Source organism: Aspergillus karnatakaensis (genome assembly GCF_047715665.1).
Source record: "Aspergillus karnatakaensis strain CBS 102800 unplaced genomic scaffold BJY04scaffold_30, whole genome shotgun sequence".
NCBI lineage: Eukaryota > Fungi > Ascomycota > Eurotiomycetes > Eurotiales > Aspergillaceae > Aspergillus > Aspergillus karnatakaensis.
This window is the reverse complement of record NW_027395742.1, coordinates 337288-360641: the sequence shown is the minus strand read 5'-3', so window position 1 is coordinate 360641 and position 23354 is coordinate 337288. Positions and strand designations below refer to the sequence as shown.

Genomic DNA, 23354 nt, shown 5'->3' with positions numbered 1-23354 from the left:
TTGGGCTGGACCGCTGCGGTATTCCGATGACAGTACCACCGCTGGCAGCATTGGCTGCTGACCATGCATGCTAGAACTACGTTGCGTTGATGCCTCTACTCCTGGAGTGTACCTAAGGTATAGGTAGTACATGCATAGACGAAGATGTATTGCTCTTGGAAAGCATCGTGGAATATTCAACAACGCTGCTGTGGAGGAAGGGACGCGGAATTGCTGGAGTTTGACCCCAGTCCCAAACCGTGCTCTGAATTCTATTCTGGAGCCAATTCGAGTACAAGTGACATGAGTGGGTGAGTGTGGCTCACCTGACATCCAGTTGGCCGGAGAACTTTTGCGCAGGTGGACAACTTCCGAAGATTATGCCCAACTGCTTAAGAGTCAAGAGACTCAGAAATCCTATCCGTACCTAAGTTTGGAAGTGATAGTAGTGCTCCGTACTAGTAGCCTACGTAAGTATGAGTATTACGGTGCTAGCCAGATTGAGACTACAGCTGGGACGAAGAGTGCGAAAATTACACCCTCAACCACCCACCGGCTCTTCATTTGTTGCCTCTTAGTGTATCGAATTTCTCAGACCCATACTACTGCTCCATACAACCGAAATAATAATCAAACGCTCTCTCGCCCCAACACTCATCAAAAAGCTTGCCAGCTAGAGTTGTTATCGCAAGAGCTCAGAGTCTCCTTCATTTGGGCCATTCTTCTTCCTTTGGGGGCTGTTGTTCTCTTACACACTCTTCCTTCCATTTTTAATTCCTCCTCCTTTTTTGTGCACATTACTACTTTGCTTTATCTAATTCCTCAATTTTTACCTTGGATAATTCTTTTTCACATTATTCACTTGACATTTCCCCCACAATTGCTGTTCTCATGGTGTGAGTTCTTACATATCTCAAGTGCATTGTGAGTCCTCAGAGCTGAACACTTAACCCCGAGAGTAATCAGCCCCAGTCCTGATTTTTCCTCGATTTACGTATCACGGCCTTGCTCTGGCTTTGTTGTGCTGACCTTTTGCTCGAAGAACAGTTGATACGCCGTTCGCCCCTTTAATTGACAGCCTCGACACCCTCTGAATAGACCTTGAATCAAACGGCCACATTGATATCCTCCTCTAAAAATGCGCCCCGAGATCGAACAAGAGCTGGCCCATACCTTACTGGTCGAGCTTCTGGCTTACCAATTTGCGTCGCCGGTTAGATGGATTGAGACGCAAGATGTCGTGCTCGCGGAGAAGCGAACGGAGCGTATTGTAGAAATTGGTCCGGCAGACACATTGGGTGGCATGGCAAGACGGACACTCGCATCTAAATACGAAGCATATGATGCCGCCACATCAGTACAGCGTCAAATACTCTGCTACAACAAAGATGCGAAGGAAATCTACTACGACGTCGATCCGGTGGAAGAAGAGCCCGAGGCTACCATCGAAACCGCCGCCAGTCCATCAATTTCTGCTGCTCCGGCCGCCCCTGCAGCAGCAGCAGCAGCAGCAGCACCCAGCGCCGGGCCTGCTGCGCCGGTGGAAGATGCCCCCGTAACAGCTTTGGACGTTGTGAGGACACTTGTGGCCCAAAAACTAAAGAAGGCATTGACGGACGTACCCTTGAACAAGGCGATCAAAGATTTGGTTGGAGGTATGTGGGCCTAAAGCAATATATACGCTCCTGTAAAGAAGTACTGCGCTAATCAATCTCATCGAACAGGCAAGTCTACGTTACAGAACGAGATTCTTGGAGACTTGGGCAAGGAATTTGGCTCCACGCCTGAGAAGCCAGAGGACACTCCCCTAGACGAACTAGGCGCTTCTATGCAAGCTACTTTTAATGGGCAACTCGGAAAGCAATCCTCCTCATTGATCGCGCGCTTGGTGTCATCTAAGATGCCAGGAGGGTTCAATATTACCGCTGTGCGCAAATACTTGGAGACGCGGTGGGGGCTAGGATCTGGCCGACAGGATGGCGTTCTACTTCTCGCACTCACACTGGAGCCTGCCTCTCGTATCGGCTCTGAGCCAGATGCTAAGGCTTATCTTGACGACGTCGTGAACAAGTACGCTGTCAGTAGTGGTATCAGCCTCTCTGCTCCCACAGCTGCGGCAGACGGTGGAGCAGGTGGAGGAGGAATGCTGATGGATCCTGCCGCTATCGATGCTTTGACTAAGGATCAGCGTGCTTTGTTCAAGCAGCAGCTTGAAATCATCGCCCGGTACCTGAAGATGGATCTCCGAGCTGGCCAGAAAGCGTTTGTGACCTCTCAGGAATCTCAGAAAGCCCTCCAAGCACAGCTTGATCTATGGCAAGCGGAACATGGCGACTTCTACGCCTCCGGAATTGAGCCCGCCTTTGATTCTCTCAAGGCCCGCGTTTACGACTCCTCCTGGAACTGGGCTCGTCAAGACGCTTTGAGCATGTACTACGATATCATCTTCGGAAGACTTAGAGTCGTTGACCGCGAAATCGTGAGCCGGTGTATTCGTATCATGAATCGCTCGAATCCCCTTCTTCTCGAGTTTATGCAATATCACATTGACAACTGCCCAACCGAACGCGGTGAGACATACCAACTCGCCAAGGAACTCGGCGAACAGCTTATTGAGAACTGCAAGGAAGTTCTTGGAATTTCACCGGTCTACAAGGATGTCGCAGTCCCAACTGGGCCTCAGGTCACAATTGATGCCCGCGGAAACATCGAGTACCAAGAAATTCCTCGTGCAAGCGCCCGCAAATTGGAACACTATGTCAAGCAAATGGCGGAGGGTGGCCCCATTTCAGAATATAGCAACCGGACTAAGGTCCAGAACGATCTTAGGAGCGTTTACAAGCTTATCCGGCGGCAACATCGTTTGTCCAAGTCTTCTCAACTGCAGTTCAACGCGCTATACAAGGAAGTTGTTCGGGCTCTCAGCATGAATGAAAATCAGATCATGCCACAGGAGAACGGCAATGCGAAAAAGCCTGGCCGAAACGGGGCTGTGCGCAACGGAGCTCCCCGTCCTGGAAAGGTTGAAACAATTCCCTTTCTGCATCTCAAGAAGAAGAATGAACATGGTTGGGATTATAGCAAGAAACTTACTGGTATATACCTGGATGTGCTAGAGTCTGCCGCTCGCTCGGGACTCACATTCCACGGCAAGAATGTCCTGATGACCGGTGCTGGCGCGGGCTCTATAGGAGCCGAAGTTCTCCAGGGCTTAATCAGTGGTGGAGCCAAGGTTATAGTCACGACTAGTCGGTACTCTCGCGAAGTCACCGAATACTATCAGGCCATGTACGCCCGTTATGGTGCGCGCGGCTCGCAACTTGTTGTGGTCCCTTTTAACCAAGGCAGCAAGCAAGACGTGGAAGCTTTAGTTGACTATATCTACGATACGAAGAAGGGTCTAGGCTGGGACCTGGACTTCATTGTCCCGTTTGCTGCAATTCCTGAAAATGGTCGCGAGATTGATTCCATCGATTCGAAGTCAGAGCTCGCACATCGTATTATGCTTACCAACCTCCTCCGTCTATTGGGTAGCGTTAAAGTCCAAAAGCAGACCAACGGCTTTGAAACCCGCCCGGCGCAGGTTATTCTTCCGCTGTCTCCTAATCATGGTACCTTCGGCAACGACGGATTGTATTCCGAGTCAAAACTGGCCTTAGAAACTCTTTTTAATCGCTGGTATTCCGAGAACTGGAGCAACTATCTTACCATCTGCGGTGCGGTCATTGGCTGGACGCGTGGTACTGGTTTGATGGGTGGTAACAACATGGTCGCCGAGGGAGTGGAGAAACTTGGTGTTCGTACCTTCTCACAGCAAGAGATGGCCTTCAACCTCCTTGGCCTCATGGCTCCTGCTGTTGTAAACCTTTGCCAGCTTGATCCTGTCTGGGCAGACCTCAACGGAGGACTTCAGTTTATCCCGGATCTCAAAGATCTCATGACGAAGCTTCGTAAAGAGATCATGGAGACGAGCGATGTTCGCAGAGCAGTCATCAAGGAAACTGCTATTGAGAACAAGGTCGTCAACGGAGAGGATAGCGAAGTGCTCTACAAGAAAGTCGTTGCGGAGCCCCGTGCGAACATCAAATTCCAGTTTCCCAACCTCCCCACGTGGGAGGACGACATCCAGCCCCATAACGAGACCCTCAAGGGCATGGTCAATCTTGACAAAGTTGTTGTCGTCACTGGCTTTTCTGAGGTTGGACCATGGGGTAACTCTCGAACCCGCTGGGAGATGGAGGCCTATGGGAAGTTCTCCCTGGAGGGCTGTGTGGAAATGGCATGGATTATGGGACTTATCAAACACCACAACGGGCCCATAAAGGGCAAAGCCTACTCCGGATGGGTTGATGGAAAGACCGGTGATCCCGTCGATGACAAGGATATCAAAGCCAAGTACGAAAAGTACATCCTTGAGCATTCAGGTATCCGCCTCATCGAGCCAGAGCTTTTCAAAGGATACGATCCCAAGAAAAAGCAGCTGCTCCAGGAGATCGTTATTGAGGAGGACCTGGAACCTTTTGAAGCCTCCAAAGAAACCGCCGAAGAATTCAAGAGAGAGCATGGCGACAAGGTGGAGATCTTCGAGGTTCCTGATTCCGGGGAGTTTACCGTTCGCCTCAGGAAAGGTGCGACTCTTCTCATCCCGAAGGCTCTCCAATTTGATCGCCTGGTCGCTGGTCAAATCCCTACTGGTTGGGATGCTAAGAGATACGGCATTCCGGATGACATTATTGAACAAGTTGATCCAGTCACCCTCTTCGTCCTCGTTTGCACTGCTGAGACCATGCTGTCTGCTGGTGTCACGGATCCCTATGAATTTTACAAGTATGTTCATCTATCTGAGGTCGGTAACTGTATTGGTTCTGGAATCGGCGGTACACACGCTCTGCGTGGTATGTACAAGGATCGGTACCTGGACAAACCTCTCCAGAAGGACATTTTGCAAGAGTCTTTCATTAACACCATGAGTGCTTGGGTGAACATGTTGCTGTTGTCTTCGACTGGCCCTATCAAGACACCTGTGGGAGCCTGTGCTACTGCTGTTGAGTCTGTTGATATTGGTTACGAGACTATTGTGGAAGGCAAGGCACGTGTTTGCTTCGTTGGTGGTTTTGATGACTTCCAGGAAGAGGGCTCTTATGAATTTGCAAACATGAAAGCCACAAGTAACGCCGAGGACGAATTTGCTCATGGCCGTACCCCGCAGGAGATGTCCCGACCCACGACCACCACACGTGCCGGATTTATGGAATCCCAAGGCTGTGGTATGCAACTCATTATGAGTGCACAGCTTGCTCTCGACATGGGGGTACCGATTTACGGAATCATCGCCCTCACCACCACCGCCACTGACAAAATCGGTCGCTCTGTGCCCGCCCCTGGTCAAGGTGTGCTGACAACAGCGCGCGAGAACCCGGGCAAGTTCCCTTCGCCGTTGCTCGACATCAAGTACCGCCGCAGACAGCTTGAACTACGCAAAAAACAAATCAGGGAGTGGCAGGAGTCAGAGCTATTGTACCTTCAGGAGGAGGCTGAGGCCATGAAGGCGCAGGGTCCCGAATCCTTTGATGTGACTGAGTACATGCAAGAGCGAGCCCAGCACATCAACCGCGAGGCCGTCAGGCAGGAGAAGGATGCCCAATTCAGCCTTGGAAACAACTTCTGGAAGCAAGACTCACGTATTGCTCCCTTACGTGGGGCCCTTGCTACATGGGGCCTGACTGTCGATGATGTCGGTGTCGCCTCTTTCCACGGTACTTCTACCGTTGCAAACGATAAGAATGAATCCGATGTTATTTGCCAGCAAATGAAGCACCTTGGTCGAAAGAAGGGCAACGCCCTTCTTGGTATTTTCCAGAAGTATCTCACCGGTCATCCAAAGGGTGCCGCTGGCGCTTGGATGTTTAACGGGTGCTTGCAAGTCCTGGACAGCGGTTTGGTTCCCGGTAATCGAAATGCTGACAATGTCGACAAAGTGATGGAGAAGTTCGATTACATCGTTTATCCCAGCCGCAGCATTCAAACCGACGGTATCAAAGCTTTCTCAGTCACCTCTTTTGGCTTCGGTCAGAAGGGTGCTCAGGTCATCGGTATTCATCCCAAGTACCTTTACGCTACGCTTGATCGCGCACAGTTCGATGCCTACAAGGCCAAGGTGGAGACAAGACAAAAGAAGGCTTACCGTTTCTTTCACAATGGCTTGGTCAATAACAGCATTTTCGTTGCCAAGAACAAGGCACCTTATGAGGACGACCTTCAAAGCAAGGTGTTCCTCAACCCTGATTATCGTGTGGCAGCCGACAAGAAGACCTCCGAACTCAAATATCCTGCTAAACCCCCGGCTGCGGAAGAGAAGGGAGCCGAAAGCACCAAGGTCGTAATTGAGTCTTTGGCGAAGGCTCATGCCACGGAGAACTCGAAAGTTGGCGTTGACGTTGAAACCATTGACAGCATCAATATCGAGAACGAAACCTTCATCGAAAGGAATTTCACCGCTAACGAGCAACAATACTGTCAGGCTGCCCCATCTCCTCGGGCATCCTATGCAGGCAGGTGGAGCGCTAAAGAAGCCGTTTTCAAGTCTTTGGGCGTCGGCAGTAAAGGCGCTGGAGCACCACTGAAAGACATTGAGATTGAGAATGATTCCAACGGAGCACCCACTGTCAAGGTATGAACCCTCAGCCGACCCTGCGCTTACCATACCATATAATGCACCATGCTAACGTATAATAGCTCCACGGTGCTGCGGCCGAATCTGCTCAAGAAGCCGGTGTCAAGCAAATCAATGTCAGCATCAGTCACAGTGATACACAGGCAGTTGCAGTTGCCATCTCGAAGTTCTAATGTGTTTGATGAAACAGTATGATTGAAGCTTCCGACTCTGTATGCAGCATATATAGATTATCTTCCTACTTAATACACTTGTCGAATTTTGAACCAAACCGGCGCTTGTCGAGGCCTGTTTTTATCCATTACCCTTATCCAGGCCCCGCAAGTTTCTTCTTGCATTCAGTTCAAGGATAAGGCTTTAATATGTGACTTCTAAATAAACCTAGCCGCCCTGGTTCTGCGAAGAACCACCAGCAAAAGATCTCTATATTCCGGCCAGTCACGCTCAGGAGCACTGAGAACATATTAAATCCGGGACTTTATCAACCAGGTGGTTTACGCGCCGTCACTGCTTGCCTCTCCTGATAGAAGCAACCATTCTGAACAGGTGTATGTCTAGCGGATGTAGATAATATTTGTCTGAAAAATATAACATCAAAGATGGTGTATGTACACAATTTATATAGATACATACATTAGCTCATCTACACATGCCACTAAAAACCAGTGTATTTGCAATGTGCCTCACAAGACGAAGCACGGTAAGGCTATATCTCATCTCGTCATTCATGTAAGAGGAAAATGCGGGCCAAAGCCGCCGCACAAGGGTATAGGTAGAGAAATTTTAGTCAAAAACGAAAGCCGGCCGTCGTATCAATGCATAGCAGTGCTACTCTTATTTAAAGGAGAACCCACTCACTGCCTCTCTTGATGAATTTGTCGAGCATGAGACCAATATCATTAAGAGCAAATCGGCATATATAGAAGCCAAAGAATTCGGCTGCATGGCGCGTGCTGAGCTCTAACCCGACAAGAGTTTGAGAGGTGTGCCTCAAGCCTGGATCTTCTACTTGCTGAGCGATTTGATCTAACGGAAGAACGAAGTACAGGTCAGTAGGACTCCATGCTGAATGTTGTTACTTGGAACTTACCCAGAACTTGTGCAGCATCGCAAAGTCGGGCGAGGGCGCTCATGTAATTTGCATTCGGCCCATTGAACTGCACCTGCGCTATATTTCGAATCACAGGCTGGGCGTTTTGTATTGAGGTCATGGGCAAGGAGCTGATCGTCAAGTGGTCTTTGCTGGCTTCCTTGGAGGTCGTCACCGGGGTTGAACTGAATCCAGAGTTTTTGGACCGTAGCTTTCGCCAAGAGCTCAGGTATGATTTGCTTGTCCCGTTTGATGCCCTTGAAGGCAAGGCTTCGACAGTCGTGGCGTCGTCAGATGCCTGAGCCGCCTTGAAAAGTGGCATGGCTCCCTGCACACCCACCTCGCTGCCCAATTTCTTTGATAATGACAACTGCACCTGATCAAGCACCATCTCAAAAGCTTGCATCTCCTCCAGCACAGCATCAGCGTCATACATATCGACCTTGGATAGCTTTAGCAATGCAGCAGTCAACAAATCGCAGTTCGATATCTTTTCTTCGACTGATTTGATCTTGACATTTTTGACGCGCCAGACATCCCGGGGAACAAATAACTTTGTTGACAGATAACCACCACGGGGATGAGCGATAGTTTGATACACACACCGCATGAGCCAAAATGGGCGTAGAAGGAAAGACTCAGGGCAGGGCTCAAGCGGGGCCGGTGAGTTGGAAGCGAGCGGGTTGGGAGAGCCGGGGCTAGTTGGCGAATGAATATAGTTATCAAACAGATAGAGACCATCGCTTGGCAGACCACTTGACACAAAATTTGCAGCAGTTGGTGTAGGTAAAGCATTTATAGTGGCCGTTGCAATCCCTTTTTGAAGATCTAGGGTGGGGAACGCGTTCATAGACGGCGTTGCTGGCGAGTCATTAAATATATCAGGATTCGGTACTGACACATTTCTCGCCCGGAAGGGCAAGGTGCTTGGATGTGGTCTGCCTAAGTTGTCTGGCGCTGACGGCACCTTACCTATAGGCGGTCGAGACGGTGCAAGCATTTTAGAGACACCACTAGTGTCATCTTGGTCCGCTGCAGTTATCTCCCTAGCAAGATTCAGGTTTGGCGGAATGTCCTCGTTGACAGTCCCAATAGACACATTGCGCTTGGCTTTATGCCCTGTTGTGCCGGTACTCCCATTTGTCAGTGACTGGCTCGTTAAAGGCTCATTTCCCCCCAAGGAAGCTGGGGGATGGGCCGTTCGGGCGTCTATAGATTGAGAAAGCTCTGGGTTCATTGAGCCAGACCTTGAGTGACTCGTCTCAATCTTTAGTTCCACCGTATCCTGGCCAGACATCCTTCGCGCACGCACGCCGGAGCTGGAGGCCGATCGAGAAGTCGATCGTGCGGGAATAGCGTGGGCAATAGGCTCTTCCTCTTGGGCAGTGCCCTGACCAGAAGGGAGTGTATCGTCCTCCGCCAGAGGTGGTAATGGTGCCCCACTTGTAGTTATAGCATTGAGTGAGGTGGGGGGTTCCCAGGTGTTCTTTGAGGAACTACTCAAAATTGACTGTCGCGGCAGTGCTGACTTTGACTGAAGGTCGAACTCAAAGTCATCCATAACATAACCCCTTGTCATCTCCTCCAGTAGACGTTCTTCCTCTTCTGCTTCCTCGTCAAGATAGTCCAGCTCGGGATCGGTTGTTTCCACGAACACATCCTGTTCCTGAGCGCGACGCAATTCTCGTCCTCGTGTCATGGCCACCTCAGCTTCTCGCTCAGCTTCTCTGACTTTCTGTTTAGCTAATTCAACGTTCCGGCGCGCGTTTGCAAAAACGTCGTCTTTATCATTATCATCCAGCTGCTCCGATCCGCTTGCTGGCTCGAAACCTTCGTCATAAGCAGCTTCTACAGCTGCATCAAGAGCTGCATCGAATTCTGCTTCTGTGCCGTGGCTGAGACGAGCGCTCCTTCTGCGACGCAAATATACAGATGATGACTTTGAATGCAGAGAGGCCGACGAGGAAGCGCCAGATTCATCGATAGTATCAAGCCATGAAGTCGATTCGTTCAGATCTTGCGCCTGCGTGCTCAAAACTGAAAGTTGCGATAACCTGGATTTATACACTTGCTCATCTTCTTCCAAGATCGGATCGGTAAGTAGCGCCGGTGCTGCTTCGGAATTCTCGCGACGATGTGAGAAAGTTTGACTCGAAGTTACAGGTCGTGTAAAGTCTGCATGGCTTCTAGCTGATGCGAAGCTGTCATCCAAAGCCGAGGGTAACAATGATTGGCGTCTCGGAGGAATATGGGGCTGAGTTGACTTCTTGAATCCCCCGGGTCTCATCTCATGTGCGCCGACGAGTTCATGCTGGAAGTGGCCTGTTTCTTCACTAGCGAAGCTATAATCATCCTCTTGGGCGGTTTGAAGATATTCACCATATGATTCTTGGCTGAGCGGGCGTTCAGGAAGCGCTTTGCTGTCAGCATTTCGAAAAGAAAAGTCCATACGCTGCAGCTCTGTGACTCGGATCATGTAAGTATCGCGCTTTCCAGTTAGTTTCTAGTATAAGATTCTCCGTGCAGAAAATTATACTCACAATTTCTTGCAGTTTAATCTTTTCCTCTTCGCCTCCACTACTCCGGAGCATCACTAACTGAAGAAGCTGACAGGCATCATTGTAAGCCTCCATAGCGCCTTCAAAGTTCGCTGCGTTGTCAAGAAGAACCGCGGTGTTCGCCTTCTGTAAGGCTTTAGAGAGCATAGCTTTTTGAGAAGGGCCCTGTCGCCGTTTGTCATTCTGGCTGGAAGGGCGGACTGAGGTATGTATGGAGTACGCGGCGGGTGTCTGTTCGAAAGATTCGTCTTCCGATAGGTGCCTCTGAAGGTGCTGCTCGAGTGTAGTCTCTGTAAGTGTGGGCTCAGGTTGAAATGAACTTGGACCTGTAAAGCTAGTTGTAGTTGAGGTTATCAGGGTTGGCTCGGAACGGCCTGATACCGGCACTTCCGATTTGCTCAGTGTACCAGATCTCTGGTGCGTGTGATGTTTAGAGAAGATGTCCTCATGACTGGACTCACCCTTGCCCCGGGTTGGTAAGCGGGCTAGGGGGTTATTTTCTAAGCTGAGCGCCTTTTTGTGAGATGATTGGTTCTCGGTCGCGAACAGTCTAGAAGCGCTCTCCTGGCGCCAATGATTCACACGGTTAGGCGATAGATTGCTAGAAGTTGTAGACTGCGACCACCGATTCAGGCTACCGAGGCCTTCACGAATATTACCATCGTCCCCAGCGCTTGGCGGGGAGTTGGTAGCACGTCCTAAATATGATCCTGACATTGTGAAACTTCACAGGTCTGGTGTCGAACACATCCAAGACCCTGTATTAAATGACCCGCTTGGCATGCAATAATTATAGCTGGTGTTTTTATGCAACAAACTGCAGTTCTGAGTAGGAATTAACTCCAGGCGGAATGAGTGTCCAGCCTAAAAGAGGCTATCCGCGCTCGATAACCAGAAGAAAGTAGGCTATAGGGATCCGCAGTCGTTTTCGGGGCTAAGAGACAGGTATCGGGCGTTGGGGTCGGGGAGCTCTAAAGTGACTTGCGGCGTCTTCAAAACTGCTGGTAGTCTCACTCACGGCTGGTAATGGCGATATCTGCAATGTCTATCTAGTGAATGTATGTTAGATAATCTATATATTGCCCTTTTGTCACTCAATGAAGGAGTAAGAACCGGGATCTGTCAATGCTTCAGAGGGAGCCAAGCCAAATAGACGTACTTCATCGGAATTGGAGCTCAGGCGAATATGATGGTCGACAAGATTTAACATTCCTTTCCTAGATACTAGGTATTTTTTGGGTTATTGAGGTTGTGTTGTATCTCTGCACTCAGGTTTTACAGCCGATGTGAATAGGTGCAGTCTCAGTAGGACCCGGCGCAATAAACAGGGTCGTCAGGGTGGCGCATTGTCTTCTGTATGATCCAATTCCGGCAACTGTTGCTCAGCCGTGCGCTGTGTATCATCCAAAACTCGAGTTCAACTCAAATAGAGCAAGTGCAGCGAAGATGTCTTAGGCTAGATTAGTTTTGGGCAGCTCCAACTGCGAGCAGAGAGGTAAAGTCGCAGGCAGAAGCGGAGAGCGGTATCAGAAGTCAGGGAACTATCGCGAGACTCTGGAGGCGATGACTCAATTGTCTTCTAGTGTAAGAAAGTGCGGTTAGGTCGGAGTAGGAACACAAGTGAAAGCCAACAGTTTCCGCAGAGTTTCGAGGCATGGGAGAGAGAAGCTTGAAGCATTAAGAATCATCGAGGGGGGATTATGGAAAGGCGGCTCAGGGGTGGTGGTGGGTGGATCCGAGAACGGTCTCTATCAGACTATGGACCTCCTATCGCCCGCCGCCGCCGCATTGTTCACGCGTTGAGCCTTCGATATGCCGGTACGGAGCGACTTGCCAGAAACCTCGATCAACAAGATTCTTATCATGTGGCACAAACGGTCAACACTTTGAGTATTGCTTGAAATCAGGGAGTAACAAGTATCGAAATAGCTGCAGCCAGTGCTCTCAGGGCCTCGGGTTGCGGAACAAATTCCACTGGATCCCAAATGTCAGCTTTCATACGGTTATACCTGTTAACTAAGTCTAAATCTCACATGGGATAATCGGTTGAGTTAAGGATGTTGTAACTTGCAGGCTTCAATTGAAAAGAGCAGGCTCTATAGCTGTATACACGTCCTGCCTATGTCCTGCGTCTTCTGTCAGACTTTTCGTCAATGAAGCCTCATCAGGCTCTTGGCCCTCGACTACAAAGGGGCTTAATAGAAATTTTGCTGGTATTAAAGCATGAAGAAAACATATAGCCTAGTGCTTGAAGGGTGAAGGGAGCAGGAGAAGCGAGCCCTAAGCGTGCTCCAGCATCGGACTACTAATGGTATGGAAGATCACAACGAAAGAGTGAACAGAATGCAGCACATAACCCTATTAAATGCATTGTTCAAAGTACTACTCTTCGCTCTCGTCCTCGTCGCTCGTGGCCTCAATGTTCTTTCGCGAGGTGGGAGCCCCGGAGAGTTCGTCGGTAGAGTCTTCTACCCCATCGTCACCATCAGAATTTGGACCGGCTTCGGTATAATCTGGACGCGGAACTGTTACTCCTTTCTCCTTCAGAGCGCCCTCAATATCGGGCAGAATAGTCATCAGTGTAGAGAACTGTTCAATGGGAAGAGATATGCCCTATGAGGAGAAAATTTAGCTAAGGGTTCTAGCGCAAGAAGGCTTATTGATCCACGGAAATACCTTCTTGCCGGGAAGCTCTTCTCCGTCCTTCTCGTAATATTCCCTGAGGCTCACCATGACCTTTCCTCGGAATGATGAGATAGTGACTCTTCGCATCTTAGAAATCTCCCAGAAGCTATCGCCGTTTCCATCTTCCTTCCTGGTCGCAATTCCATGGGACTTACTGGAGCCAAGAGCCCTGGAATTGAGTGTAGCATTAGTTTTAGATTTCTTCGTACGAGATGGTTCGTCACGAACGATGAAGTCATCAGCAGGATCAGAGGCACGCTTTCTGGAACGAGAAGCCATGATGAGTGGCAAACGCTAGGAAAGCCAGGTTGTTGTTTTTGTTTTGTTTTCTGCACCAAGAGAGGAAGGTCGAAAAGCTCGATTTAGAATTATGAATGTTTATGGAGTCCGCAGATTCTTGACTCCTTGAGACTGGCCAGGCAGGTGGCAGGTGAGGGATAGGATAGTTATAAGTTAGATTACCAGCTAATTAAGGAAGACCCGTGACCGCTAATCAGAGCCACCATGGGGGTGCGGGTGCGGCTCTAGGAGTGCCTAATAAGGGATAGCGGCAATCAACTGCTAAACGCGTAGTTATCTTCAAAACAAAAGACGCGAAAAGCCAACCCTCCAGATTGATTCCGAAACGAGCGTACCGAGTCGTGTATAGGGCTCACTTCATCTGAAAAGATAATACGGCGCCCGTTGGTCCAACGAAAATCGCGCGCCCAGCACAAATAACTGTTTTGCTATCTTCGCTTTGCGCATTCACGACCCATCATACCGGCTTGCGACACTTCTTCTTTCTACGTGTACAACCGGAGCGAAAACGATCCTCAAAGTCGACACCATGCCCAGACCGGCAGCAAAGCGCAATCGCCTTGCAGCCAGGATTACAGCTAGTTCGAAACAGACTCGGGATCATACATCGGTGCAGGATAAAGCTGAGTCTCGAGACATCTCCCGATCACCGAGAAGCGATGCAGTCGGCAGTTCGCGGCTGGCATACAGCGCCGATCCATCTGAGATTATACGACAACTAAGGAGTCATACACCCTTGAGCAAAGCGCAAGAGTTCGCAATTGGGTCTTCGCCAGGAACCGAACAAGGAGCCACGGGCAGTCGGCCGCCTACAAGGGCGCGGGGATATTCTTCTACGCTCTCCATCGCTGGGCGCAAAGGGGACACAAGCTCGAGGATACCTGGGACTCCGGCCTTCGAAAGTTCAATCTTAAGCAACTTCAGACGACGGCCTCGGCAAGCGAGTATTCTACATATGATGAACGATGAGGATGGCTCATCAGACTACGACGATGACGACTTCCTTGGCGGCCTAAGCCCGGAAGATGAATCAACACCCTTGAACATGGCGAGGGGGAAATCACTTGTGCTCAGACCAGCTGTGTCTTCTCCAACTGATTCCACATCGTTGCCTTCAAGCGAGACCTCTTCGAAGCGCAGGCGAACAGGCGAAGATATCGGGCCACCCCAGTCACCCTTGAGTATTGTGAGCAGTGCAACTGGGACGCGCACCCCGGGACCGGGACCCCAAGAATTGAACGCCTCCCTTGATACACTTCAACTCCCGCAATCTCCTGCAGCCCTCAGCGAAACAATGGCGCCGCCTTTCAGTAGCCCTGTTCCAGGCCTGACGCATGAAATGTCCACTCCGGATTCAGCTCGGTCACTGTCTCGATTAACAAGGCCCCCACGCTCCAAGTCGATACAGCCCACCGGGAGCAAGTTCAATGTACCGACTGCCGCGCTTCAAGACCGCCTGTTACCTCGGAGGCGTCAGAGGAGGGTAGCCCGTCAAGGCGCATCAGGATTTGATGTAACCAGTGATTCGGACTCAGACGATCTTCATTCTGCTGCGCCCGATGATGATGAGTTGAACTATGTGTCGTTGCGAAACCGGTCTCAAACGCGGAGAAACCCAGCAGATAAGCCGAGAGCAAAAGTCTCCTCGAGAGCCGGCGGAAATAATTCCAAATCCATTAAACAGTACGGAACTGCATCTGGACCAGAAACAAACGGCGACAAAGAGAATGAGCTTTCGGATAGTTCCTCGCCCTTGTCGTCCGCCCTAGATACCGACGAGCTGGATTCTGAGTCAGAATTAGAGCAAGACGAACCAGTCAAGAACTTCATGAGCGAAGAATTAAGGATACAAGCTCTGAAGTTTGCTGAGGTGGACAAATGGCAGATGGAGTTCGAAGATGTGGTCACCTCAACCGTACAGGAAAACGGCACATTCAGGTGAAACTTGTTCAATGTCTAGGTACGCGAGAGCTAGTCATTTTGTTCGTCGCATTCTTGAGCGAGTTGATGTGAGAAATTGCATAAAACGTAATAGTAACTTCATCCATGCTTTGAAGTTTGGTCCCGACTCCCGCTTTAGGTAGCTTTGGAAGTTTGGATGGATGCATGGAGAATTTAGCCCCGCTGTCAAATTTGTCAATGAAACCCACCCCGCCAACGGCGAACGTGCCGAGGCCGATGTAAGCCGTCGTTGCAGTTTGCACTGGCCGAAGATAAAATCAGCCAGTCCATTATTATTCAACGGTGGGCGGGCTGCTCCTGAATCTCTTCGCTACACAGACTTATAGCCATGACATCCCTTGACGCCATTCTCGCCGCTAAATACCCGGCCAAAGCCCATGCTCGCCGAGTTGCCGAGGGCTTAAAGGCTCTTGGTCATGGTGGGGGCGCTATCTACCTTGAGTCGCAAAAAACCCGTTTGATCGAAGATAATGATGAGCCGGTGCCCTTTAGGTAAGTGCATTTGTTGACCACGATTGAGGGACTTACCTCTTTGTGATATCGTTCCTTGTCGGCTGATTACTCGCAGGCAGCGACGCCCATTCTTCTATCTCTCAGGATGTTTGCTCCCGGACTCATCCCTGATTTATAACATCGATGATGATCAATTGACCCTCTTCATCCCTCCGGTCAGCCCAGATGATGTGATCTGGTCAGGTCTCCCGCTGTCACCTGCCGAAGCGCTTGAGCGATATGATGTTGACAATGTGCAAGAGACCACCGAGGTCAACGCAGTTTTGGCGGCTATTGCCTCAAAGGGCAACAAGGGCGCCGCATTCGCCATTGGAGAGCAAGTGTCCGAGGACATCAAGCTCGAGAGCTTCTCGGAAACCAACCTCACCGCTCTAAAGGGTGTTATCGAAAAGACCCGCGTCGTCAAAGACAGCTATGAAGTTGCGCTTTTGAGGAAAGCGAACGACATCTCCGCCAAGGCCCACATTGCAGCTATCAAAGCTTCCAAGGCCGCCACCAACGAACGTGAGATTGAGGCCGCATTCATTGCAGCATGCATTGCCAACGGAGCCCGTGAACAGTCCTACCACCCGATTGTTGCATCAGGCGAGAAAGGTGCCACCCTCCATTACGGAAAGAACGACGAGGATCTGGTTGATTCCAGAACCCAGCGCAGGAAGGACAACGTCCTGATTGATGCTGGGGGCGAGTATCGCACATATTGCGCCGACATCACTCGCGTGTTCCCGTTGAACGGGAAATTCCTGCCTGAGACCCGTCAGATCTACGAAATCGTCCTTCAGATGCAACTAGAGTGCATTGAGATGCTCAAGGAAGGCGTTCAGTGGGAAGATGTCCATGCGTACGCCCACCGCGTTGCCATCAAGGGCTTACTCAAGCTGGGTATTCTGCGCGGCTCGGAGGATGAGCTCTTTGACAAGCGCATCAGTGTAGCTTTCTTCCCGCACGGTCTGGGCCATTACCTTGGGATGGATACTCATGATACCGGCGGTAACCCGAACTACGAGGACAAGGATACTATGTTTAGGTACCTCCGGACACGCGGACGCTTGCCCGCTGGATCGGTCATCACTGTTGAACCCGGTGTAAGTTATCCTCAGATCCTCCCACTTTGTGCGCGCTCTGATGACCCACTTTTTTAGATTTACTTCTGCCGCTTCATCATTGAGCCATTCCTCAAGAACCCTGATCTACAAAAGTACATCGACACCAACGTCCTAGAGCGATACTGGGCGGTCGGTGGAGTCCGTATCGAGGACAATATACATATCACCAAGGACGGCTACGATAACCTGACCACGGCACCCAAGGTGATTGAGGAAGTGGAGAGCCTGGCCGCTTAAGTTCCGGGCAGCTATAGAGCCTAGATAGCATTGAATGCATTGATCTCAATTCCCATGAGCGCAAAGTCAAGACGCTTTCCCAAGTCATTTAAAATACAGCTATATCCGGACAGTGATGAATAAGAACACCCGGAAACGACCTCTAACCAGCCAACAAATGGCCCCAGACTCAGTACAGGACCAACAAGCCAGCGATATTACGTTTACAGAAGCGAAACTGAGGGTTCTCGAGAAGGGCGGTGTGACTTCGTAGTAAAGAATCTTGCTATAATGCAAGCTGAATCAGACTTCCCAAAGTGGCCCCCTCAAATACCACTGCGGAGCCTCTTTCGTCCGCTTCCCTTGACAGCAGACTCTGCTTCCGCCCGGTCTTGGGCGCGCTTCTCCCTCTGGTCCAGAACGACGCTGAGGACATCAAAACAGAATTGTGGGACATCCAAACACAGCTGCTTGAAATCGGCTTCGGCTTCGTGGCGGAGGACATGGCTTCGCAATCCCCAGAAGTTTGATACAGGCTTGCGAATGGTAACATCATCGGCCGCTGTATTTGAGTATACGTAGCGAGCGTATGCCAGCTCACCGCGTGAGGTACTATTAATGCGATGGATCTTGGAATGAGATAGTGACTTCAGTGCAGGGATACCAAGGTTTCCGGCAAGTGTGTAGACCCGCGCGTGCTTAAGTAGTTGTTCGCCGCTGTCATCAGTTCCTTCGGCCGCTTCCGTAGGGGATAGAGAGTAGTCGCGAGTGTACGAATATTGTAAATAATAGCCGAACGCTTCAACATCGTCATCCGGGAGTTCGATTCGGCGCTGTAAATATCAAAACAGGTATTAAGGGCACTTTTCAGGGAGATAGGTAGGGTAGCATATACTGGTCCATCACCAAATACCTTCACCTTCTCAGCCAGTGTGGGTGATTCGAGTAACAGGCTCTGATGAGCAGTCATAGTAGTTCTTTGTTCACCATTACCGACTACAAGCTCCACGATTGGAGATGTCAGAAAGCTATCAAGGGTTTTCATAAGTACAGTATTCAGGGATATCGAACGAAACATATTAAGGCGAGGAGTGGGAAGTAGAAACTTACTTTAAAAAGTGAACAACTTTTGGCGGTTGGGGTTCATTAACAGGCAGCGATTCAGCCTCAGCCGGCGCATCTAGTAAAGCAGTATCTTGAGCTTGTTCTGTCTGGCCCTCAGGTCCCGCGCTTGGAGCCGGTGTCATCTCAGTATCAACAGGTGTCTGCGTGCTCGCTGGGGGATCGTCCAGCCCAGAGACTTGGACTTGGGGGGTTAAGTCCATTGTAGCTAATATTCAGCGGCTGCGCGATGTGATAGTATGGCTTGCGACGTCTGCGAATCTAAGAAGACAGCTATAACAAAGTTAATTAGCATAGGCTCTAGAGTAACATTGCTACATTGTAAGTCTTAACATGCTCGTCCAGTGGAATAAGTGAGTTCAGTGTCCGGTGAAAGATGATGTGGCTCGGTTGGAGTTATATGCGGCAGCGAAGCGCTTTAGTCTATACCTGGGTAACGAAGGGCCGCAAACATCTTGAGCTCAGTCGAAAAGCTCCGTTGCTGGAGCTGCGGCACACGTGACCGGGGATGCGCTCTGCCCCTGCCAAGATCAACATCAGAAAGCCTATCAGAGTCAGACGTCAGCTCTCGATTGTTGATCAACCTCCTGTATATTATCAAGCTGGAGGGTTGACGCGTGTGGGCTGTCGTTGATTTTTCAACGTCGTTTCACAAGATAAATATTATTGACTTCTTCTTCTTATTCTTTCTGGTGGTTTTTCATGGTCTTGAAAGTCGGGAAACAAATTCCGAGCCCATTATATATATATTAAGGAATCGATGCCTCGAGGGCCCTGGGTAGTTGCTCGATAGTAGTGCACTTTTTCAGCATCATGTGCTTCTTTTCTACATAGATAGTCTGCTCCAACACGTATTAGTCTCAGTGAGTTGGTGTCCCCAATTTTTCTTACTGTGCCGAGTATAATTCAGAATATCTTTTGTGCTTCTAAGATGTGCATGCTGTAACCTGTCCGGGACTTCTAAGCTGAAATTAGTATTGAAGCCACTATTAGCAATACTGGGGATATAAAATTATAAACCAATTCAATGTAAAATTACCTTGGGTCAACAGAAATAGTTGAGATAGATACTATCTGATCAACAGCGCGGCTAAGCACGGAGAGCAATGATGGCACAGTAGCACTAGCAGTCTAGCAGCCGAGGATGCTGCAATCTGGATCCACCCAATTAACTAATGGCCTCACTACGTAACGGTTTCTCATTACCCATACAAGCTTGAAACTTCTCATTCTCATCGGCTCCCATTCATGTTTCGATCGCCCTTGCTTCGTCCTTGGCACCTTGGATATACTCGAAGTTTTGTCTCCTACACTCGGAATAAGTCCCACTTGTACAGGCGCAGCATGGCGACTCTTATCAACCCTCCAAGAGACCCCAATACCCTGTCCAATTATAACAACTGGATCTGTACTCATACCACCGCCAACTTTGAGGTTCTTTTCGAGCAGAAAAAACTCGTTGGAAATGTCGTCCACAAACTCCGATCGACTACTGATGCTGAGACGGAGGAGATCATCCTCGACTCTCATCATGTGGACATTGGCGACATTCAAGTTGCTGGGTCACCTGTGAAATGGGAGCTTCTCCCTCCTCTAGGTCCCTACGGCACCGCCCTAAAGATTAAGCTTGATAAGCCCGTGAATCTTGATGAGATAGTTGATGTAAATGTAGGTCGCACACCCACAGTGAAATTGAAGATTGGTAGAGCCCTTCAGCTGACCGAGACTATAGATCGCTGTCCAAACAACAGAAAAGTGCACCGCTCTTCAATGGCTCACTCCCGCCCAAACTTCAAACAAGAAGCACCCATATATGTGTAAGGCGCACCCTTGAATAGATGCACTCTATCCGAGACTAATAAGAAGCTAATCCTGTCCACGTCCAGTCTCTCAATGCCAGGCCATTCACGCACGGTCAATTTTCCCGTGTCAAGATACGCCTGATGTAAAAAGCACCTTTGACTTCAACATTACCTCGCCGTTGCCTGTGATTGCCAGTGGATTGCCTGTTCGCAAGTCTACAAGCAGCCCACAGCCTGGTGTAAAGAGCCTCTACCAGTTCCACCAGAAAGTTCCAATTCCAAGCTACCTGTTTGCAGTTGCCAGTGGGTAAGAGTGAGAGTTGATCAAGCCTTTATTTCTATCTCTAATCATAAGCAGTGACATCGCGGAAGCCTCTGTCGGGCCTCGAAGCGTTGTTGCAACTAGCCCGGATAAGCTGCGGGAATGCCAATGGGAGCTCGAAGCTGACACGGAAAGGTTTATCGAGACAATCGAGGTCCGTTATCCCTTAAAACTACTGCGCTATTTGAAGAAATGACACTGATCCCCATTTAGAAAATCATCTACCCCTATGCCTGGGGCGAATACAATGTCCTGATCCTACCACCTAGCTTCCCGTATGGAGGTATGGAGAACCCAGTATTCACTTTCGCCACGCCTAGCATCATCTCAAAGGTAAAATGCAGTAGTTGGTGACTGGTTCTTTTGTTCCTCGTTATTTACACGGATATCAGGATCGCGAGAATGTCGACGTGATTGCGCATGAGCTGGCCCATAGCTGGAGTGGCAACCTGGTAACGAGTGCCTCATGGGAACATTTCTGGCTCAATGAAGGCTGGACAGTTTATCTCGAGCGACGGGTGAGTATATGACAGCATCACCATTTTCAAGGACACAGCTGACAACTATCATATAGATCTTAGCTGCTATGTATGTGTTTTAAGTATCAATGGCACCTCTCAGACTCAGGCTAACCAGCCTGTTTGCAGACACGGCGAGAGTTACCGCCACTTCTCGGCCATCATTGGCTGGAAAGCACTCAGAGACTCTGTGGAGCACTATGGCCCTGACCACGAGTTCACAAAACTAGTGCCAAACCTCAAGGGAGAAGACCCAGATGATGCTTTCTCGACAATTCCCTACGAAAAGGGATTTGCTTTTCTGTTCTATCTGGAGAACCTTGTTGGAAAGGAGAAATTTGATCGCTTTATCCCTCATGTACGTTACAGATAACTCTTGAGTGTGAGGGCTACTAACTAATTTTCTTAGTACTTTACTACTTACAAAGAAAAGTCGGTGGACTCCTACGAGTTTAAGGCCACGCTTCTTGGCTTCTTCGAGTCCGATGCTGAGGCCTCCAAGCTTCTGCAGGAACTGGACTGGGACGCCTGGTTCTATAAGCCCGGCCTACCCCCTAAGCCACAATTCGATACGTCGCTAGCCGACGTTGTATACAAGTTGGCCGATGAGTGGAAGTCTCTGCCCGGGTCAGATTTCAAGCCCAAGTTGAGCGATATCAAGGATTTGACGGCCAACCAGATCGTCGTCTTCCTGGAGCAAGTCCTTCTCTTTGAACAACCTTTGACCGCTGATCTATCGCAGCTTATGGGCGAGGTTTATGGGTTCGCTAAGAGTGAGAACATTGAGGTTGCCAACCTCTATCTCCAGGTTGGTCTCAAAGCTGGCGACAAGAGCGTGATTGGGCCAACCACGGATCTTCTCGGAAGAATTGGAAGGATGAAATTCGTGCGACCTCTGTAAGGACGTCCCACTACCTCTTTTGGATTTGGGCCTGATATACTAATGCGCGCAGGTACCGAACTCTGCAGAAAGTCGACCGTCAAGTGGCGGTTGACACTTTTGAGAAGTACAAGGACTTCTACCACCCGATTTGCAAGGGCATGGTCGAGAAAGATCTCTTTGGCAAGAAGGATGCATGACCAATCTATCACATATTGGTAAGGTGTAAGAATTATGCCATGGAATAAGTTGCGAGCGTTTCCATATACGCAATGCAGTCCATTACAATGAAAATTTCCAGTGCGATATATTATACAATTCAGGTCTTCTCAAATCCGGCCCGTATCATACAAGTATATAACATACCTAAAGTCCTCCTCTGTGGAATAATCACTTCTCACTCACCAAAAGTTTATCCGCCTCGGAAGGAGCGAATATCCCAGGCTTGCCCCCCTTCCGCGACTTTAACTCAAAGATCAAATCTGCCTCTTCCAACTTCGAGAGCTCCGAAAGCACTCTCCGCATATAAGCAACGACACGAGCGACCTTCTCCCACTCGATCTCCTGCCCATCAGGGCCATTGTAGCTCGCCTTCCAGAGATTCCTCCACACAGCAGCACCAAGCACAGCATCCCCCTTGATAAGGCCCTCATCATAGGCAGCAAGAAGACCACGCCACTGAATAAAGAGATCCTTCAAGAACTTATTCCGGATACCGCGGCTCGTTAGACCATGGAGAACATCCATGCGGTGCTCAGCGTTATGCGAGAAATGGTCAATCAGATGCCTCGAATAGGTCTGAAGACTTTCATGCGACGGTAACGCCCGCAACCGTACAGTCAGAAGGTACATATGAAGGAATGTGATCTGAGACCAAGTTGAGAAGGTCGGGACGAGTCCCAGCTCTAGAGCACCACAAAAATTTCCTTATCAGCCGTCTGTCCGCGACCACTCTTGACTGGGTATATCCGGGGCCGGGCGTGAACAAACCTGTATACCACCATGAGTCTCCAACGCCTAAATCTTCCCCTGACTCTGTTTTAGGAACATGTGCGCCTTTCTCTTGTAGTTGCGGGATCTTGTAATCGGCTTGACTGGAACAAGCTTCGAAAATTTTTTGGGTCATTCCGTACGCAACGTAGGTTTCGGCTGCCGCTCCAGGCCGGGGTGTAAGGGCCCGCGCTAGTCGAGAGGCAGACCTGTAGTTCTGTGCATTGGTGCTACGGTATGGGACAGGTGATCGCTGTCGAAGAGAGCCCTGGAGATCTGATGGGGAGAGTAGAAGATTGGAGCTTGCTGCTATCGTGTATAGCGAGCGTCGCGAAGATGTAAACAATGTAAGAGGACGGTTGAGAGTTTGCGCCTGTACACATTGTTTATTAGTTCTGACCTAAGTCAGAAGCTTTATGCTTGAGCTTCCTTTCTAACGGGGAGCTGCTAAGCTCACTCGCAGGAGGGGATGTTACCTGTAGTTGGATGCACTGGTGGCTAAGCTCCCGAGCCCAAAGGCTGTTCAAGTGTCTAGAAGGCATTTTAATAGCTATCAATTGGTTGGCATGAATTTAACAGGCAGCGAGTTCCTGCAATCGCGCATAGGAAAAATTAATGATGTCGCGTGTTTGCACTGT

General features: G+C 49.7%; 8 protein-coding genes across 8 annotated transcripts; 4 read left to right on the top strand and 4 right to left on the bottom strand.

The window, feature by feature from the left end:
• The first annotated feature begins 582 nt into the window (after positions 1-582).
• Positions 583-6971, top strand: BJY04DRAFT_191477 (trifunctional fatty acid synthase subunit FAS2). Its single transcript, XM_073711646.1, has 4 exons — positions 583-903; positions 1022-1634; positions 1704-6649; positions 6715-6971. Exons 2-4 carry the CDS (start codon positions 1118-1120, stop codon positions 6823-6825), a joined length of 5574 nt encoding a protein of 1857 aa, XP_073570325.1. The 5' UTR covers positions 583-903; positions 1022-1117; the 3' UTR covers positions 6826-6971.
• A 519-nt stretch (positions 6972-7490) lies between these two features.
• On the bottom strand, positions 7491-11017 carry BJY04DRAFT_219249 (uncharacterized protein; the record flags this gene model as incomplete). The annotated part of the gene is made up of 3 exons (XM_073716522.1): positions 7491-7678; positions 7743-10230; positions 10283-11017. 3 exons carry the CDS (start codon positions 11015-11017, stop codon positions 7491-7493), a joined length of 3411 nt encoding a protein of 1136 aa, XP_073570324.1.
• A 1333-nt stretch (positions 11018-12350) lies between these two features.
• BJY04DRAFT_191471 (transcriptional coactivator p15/PC4 family protein) lies at positions 12351-13413 on the bottom strand. The gene is made up of 2 exons (XM_073711645.1): positions 12977-13413; positions 12351-12913 (listed from the first exon to the last, which is right to left on the bottom strand). Exons 1-2 carry the CDS (start codon positions 13262-13264, stop codon positions 12683-12685), a joined length of 519 nt encoding a protein of 172 aa, XP_073570323.1. The 5' UTR covers positions 13265-13413; the 3' UTR covers positions 12351-12682.
• A 184-nt stretch (positions 13414-13597) lies between these two features.
• Positions 13598-15401, top strand: BJY04DRAFT_79398 (uncharacterized protein). Its single transcript, XM_073721090.1, has one exon. The coding sequence runs from the start codon at positions 13815-13817 to the stop codon at positions 15225-15227; it is 1413 nt and encodes a 470-aa protein (XP_073570322.1). The 5' UTR covers positions 13598-13814; the 3' UTR covers positions 15228-15401.
• A 174-nt stretch (positions 15402-15575) lies between these two features.
• On the top strand, positions 15576-17103 carry BJY04DRAFT_208114 (aminopeptidase P family protein; the record flags this gene model as incomplete). Its single annotated transcript, XM_073713947.1, has 3 exons — positions 15576-15739; positions 15816-16845; positions 16903-17103. The coding sequence occupies 3 exons, from the start codon at positions 15576-15578 to the stop codon at positions 17101-17103; spliced, it is 1395 nt and encodes a 464-aa protein (XP_073570321.1).
• Positions 17104-17166: 63 nt separating this feature from the next.
• On the bottom strand, positions 17167-18650 carry BJY04DRAFT_191463 (uncharacterized protein). Its single transcript, XM_073711644.1, has 4 exons — positions 18538-18650; positions 18193-18477; positions 17978-18110; positions 17167-17915 (listed from the first exon to the last, which is right to left on the bottom strand). The coding sequence occupies exons 2-4, from the start codon at positions 18405-18407 to the stop codon at positions 17409-17411; spliced, it is 855 nt and encodes a 284-aa protein (XP_073570320.1). The 5' UTR covers positions 18408-18477; positions 18538-18650; the 3' UTR covers positions 17167-17408.
• A 759-nt stretch (positions 18651-19409) lies between these two features.
• Positions 19410-22052, top strand: BJY04DRAFT_191459 (bifunctional aminopeptidase/epoxide hydrolase). Its single transcript, XM_073711643.1, has 10 exons — positions 19410-19872; positions 19937-20021; positions 20091-20313; positions 20365-20482; positions 20542-20661; positions 20721-20846; positions 20903-20916; positions 20976-21204; positions 21256-21743; positions 21800-22052. Exons 1-10 carry the CDS (start codon positions 19453-19455, stop codon positions 21924-21926), a joined length of 1950 nt encoding a protein of 649 aa, XP_073570319.1. The 5' UTR covers positions 19410-19452; the 3' UTR covers positions 21927-22052.
• On the bottom strand, positions 22033-23353 carry BJY04DRAFT_79370 (uncharacterized protein). Its single transcript, XM_073721089.1, has 3 exons — positions 23193-23353; positions 22717-23089; positions 22033-22631 (listed from the first exon to the last, which is right to left on the bottom strand). The coding sequence occupies exons 1-3, from the start codon at positions 23256-23258 to the stop codon at positions 22117-22119; spliced, it is 954 nt and encodes a 317-aa protein (XP_073570318.1). The 5' UTR covers positions 23259-23353; the 3' UTR covers positions 22033-22116.
• Position 23354: the final 1 nt, after the last annotated feature.

Bases quoted from the DNA above. Each gene is read 5' to 3' on its own strand.
- BJY04DRAFT_191477 (XM_073711646.1), top strand. From the start codon at position 1,118: ATGCGCCCCGAGATCGAACAAGAGCTGGCCCATACCTTACTGGTCGAG. The intron at 1,635-1,703 runs GTATGTGGGCCT...CTCATCGAACAG, and splicing joins GATCAAAGATTTGGTTGGAG to GCAAGTCTACGTTACAGAAC. The intron at 6,650-6,714 runs GTATGAACCCTC...AACGTATAATAG, and splicing joins ACGGAGCACCCACTGTCAAG to CTCCACGGTGCTGCGGCCGA.
- BJY04DRAFT_191471 (XM_073711645.1), bottom strand. From the start codon at position 13,264: ATGGCTTCTCGTTCCAGAAAGCGTGCCTCTGATCCTGCTGATGACTTC. The intron at 12,914-12,976 runs GTATTTCCGTGG...TTCTCCTCATAG, and splicing joins AAGAGCTTCCCGGCAAGAAG to GGCATATCTCTTCCCATTGA.
- BJY04DRAFT_79398 (XM_073721090.1), top strand. From the start codon at position 13,815: ATGCCCAGACCGGCAGCAAAGCGCAATCGCCTTGCAGCCAGGATTACA.
- BJY04DRAFT_191463 (XM_073711644.1), bottom strand. From the start codon at position 18,407: ATGGACTTAACCCCCCAAGTCCAAGTCTCTGGGCTGGACGATCCCCCA. The intron at 18,111-18,192 runs GTAAGTTTCTAC...AACCCTTGATAG, and splicing joins AAAGTTGTTCACTTTTTAAA to CTTTCTGACATCTCCAATCG. The intron at 17,916-17,977 runs GTATATGCTACC...TGATATTTACAG, and splicing joins AGGTATTTGGTGATGGACCA to CGCCGAATCGAACTCCCGGA.
- BJY04DRAFT_191459 (XM_073711643.1), top strand. From the start codon at position 19,453: ATGTTTCGATCGCCCTTGCTTCGTCCTTGGCACCTTGGATATACTCGA. The intron at 20,022-20,090 runs GTAAGGCGCACC...GTCCACGTCCAG, and splicing joins CAAGAAGCACCCATATATGT to TCTCTCAATGCCAGGCCATT. The intron at 20,662-20,720 runs GTAAAATGCAGT...CACGGATATCAG, and splicing joins CGCCTAGCATCATCTCAAAG to GATCGCGAGAATGTCGACGT.
- BJY04DRAFT_79370 (XM_073721089.1), bottom strand. From the start codon at position 23,258: ATGCCTTCTAGACACTTGAACAGCCTTTGGGCTCGGGAGCTTAGCCAC. The intron at 23,090-23,192 runs GTAACATCCCCT...CAATGTGTACAG, and splicing joins ACCAGTGCATCCAACTACAG to GCGCAAACTCTCAACCGTCC. The intron at 22,632-22,716 runs GTTTGTTCACGC...GTGGTGCTCTAG, and splicing joins AGACTCATGGTGGTATACAG to AGCTGGGACTCGTCCCGACC.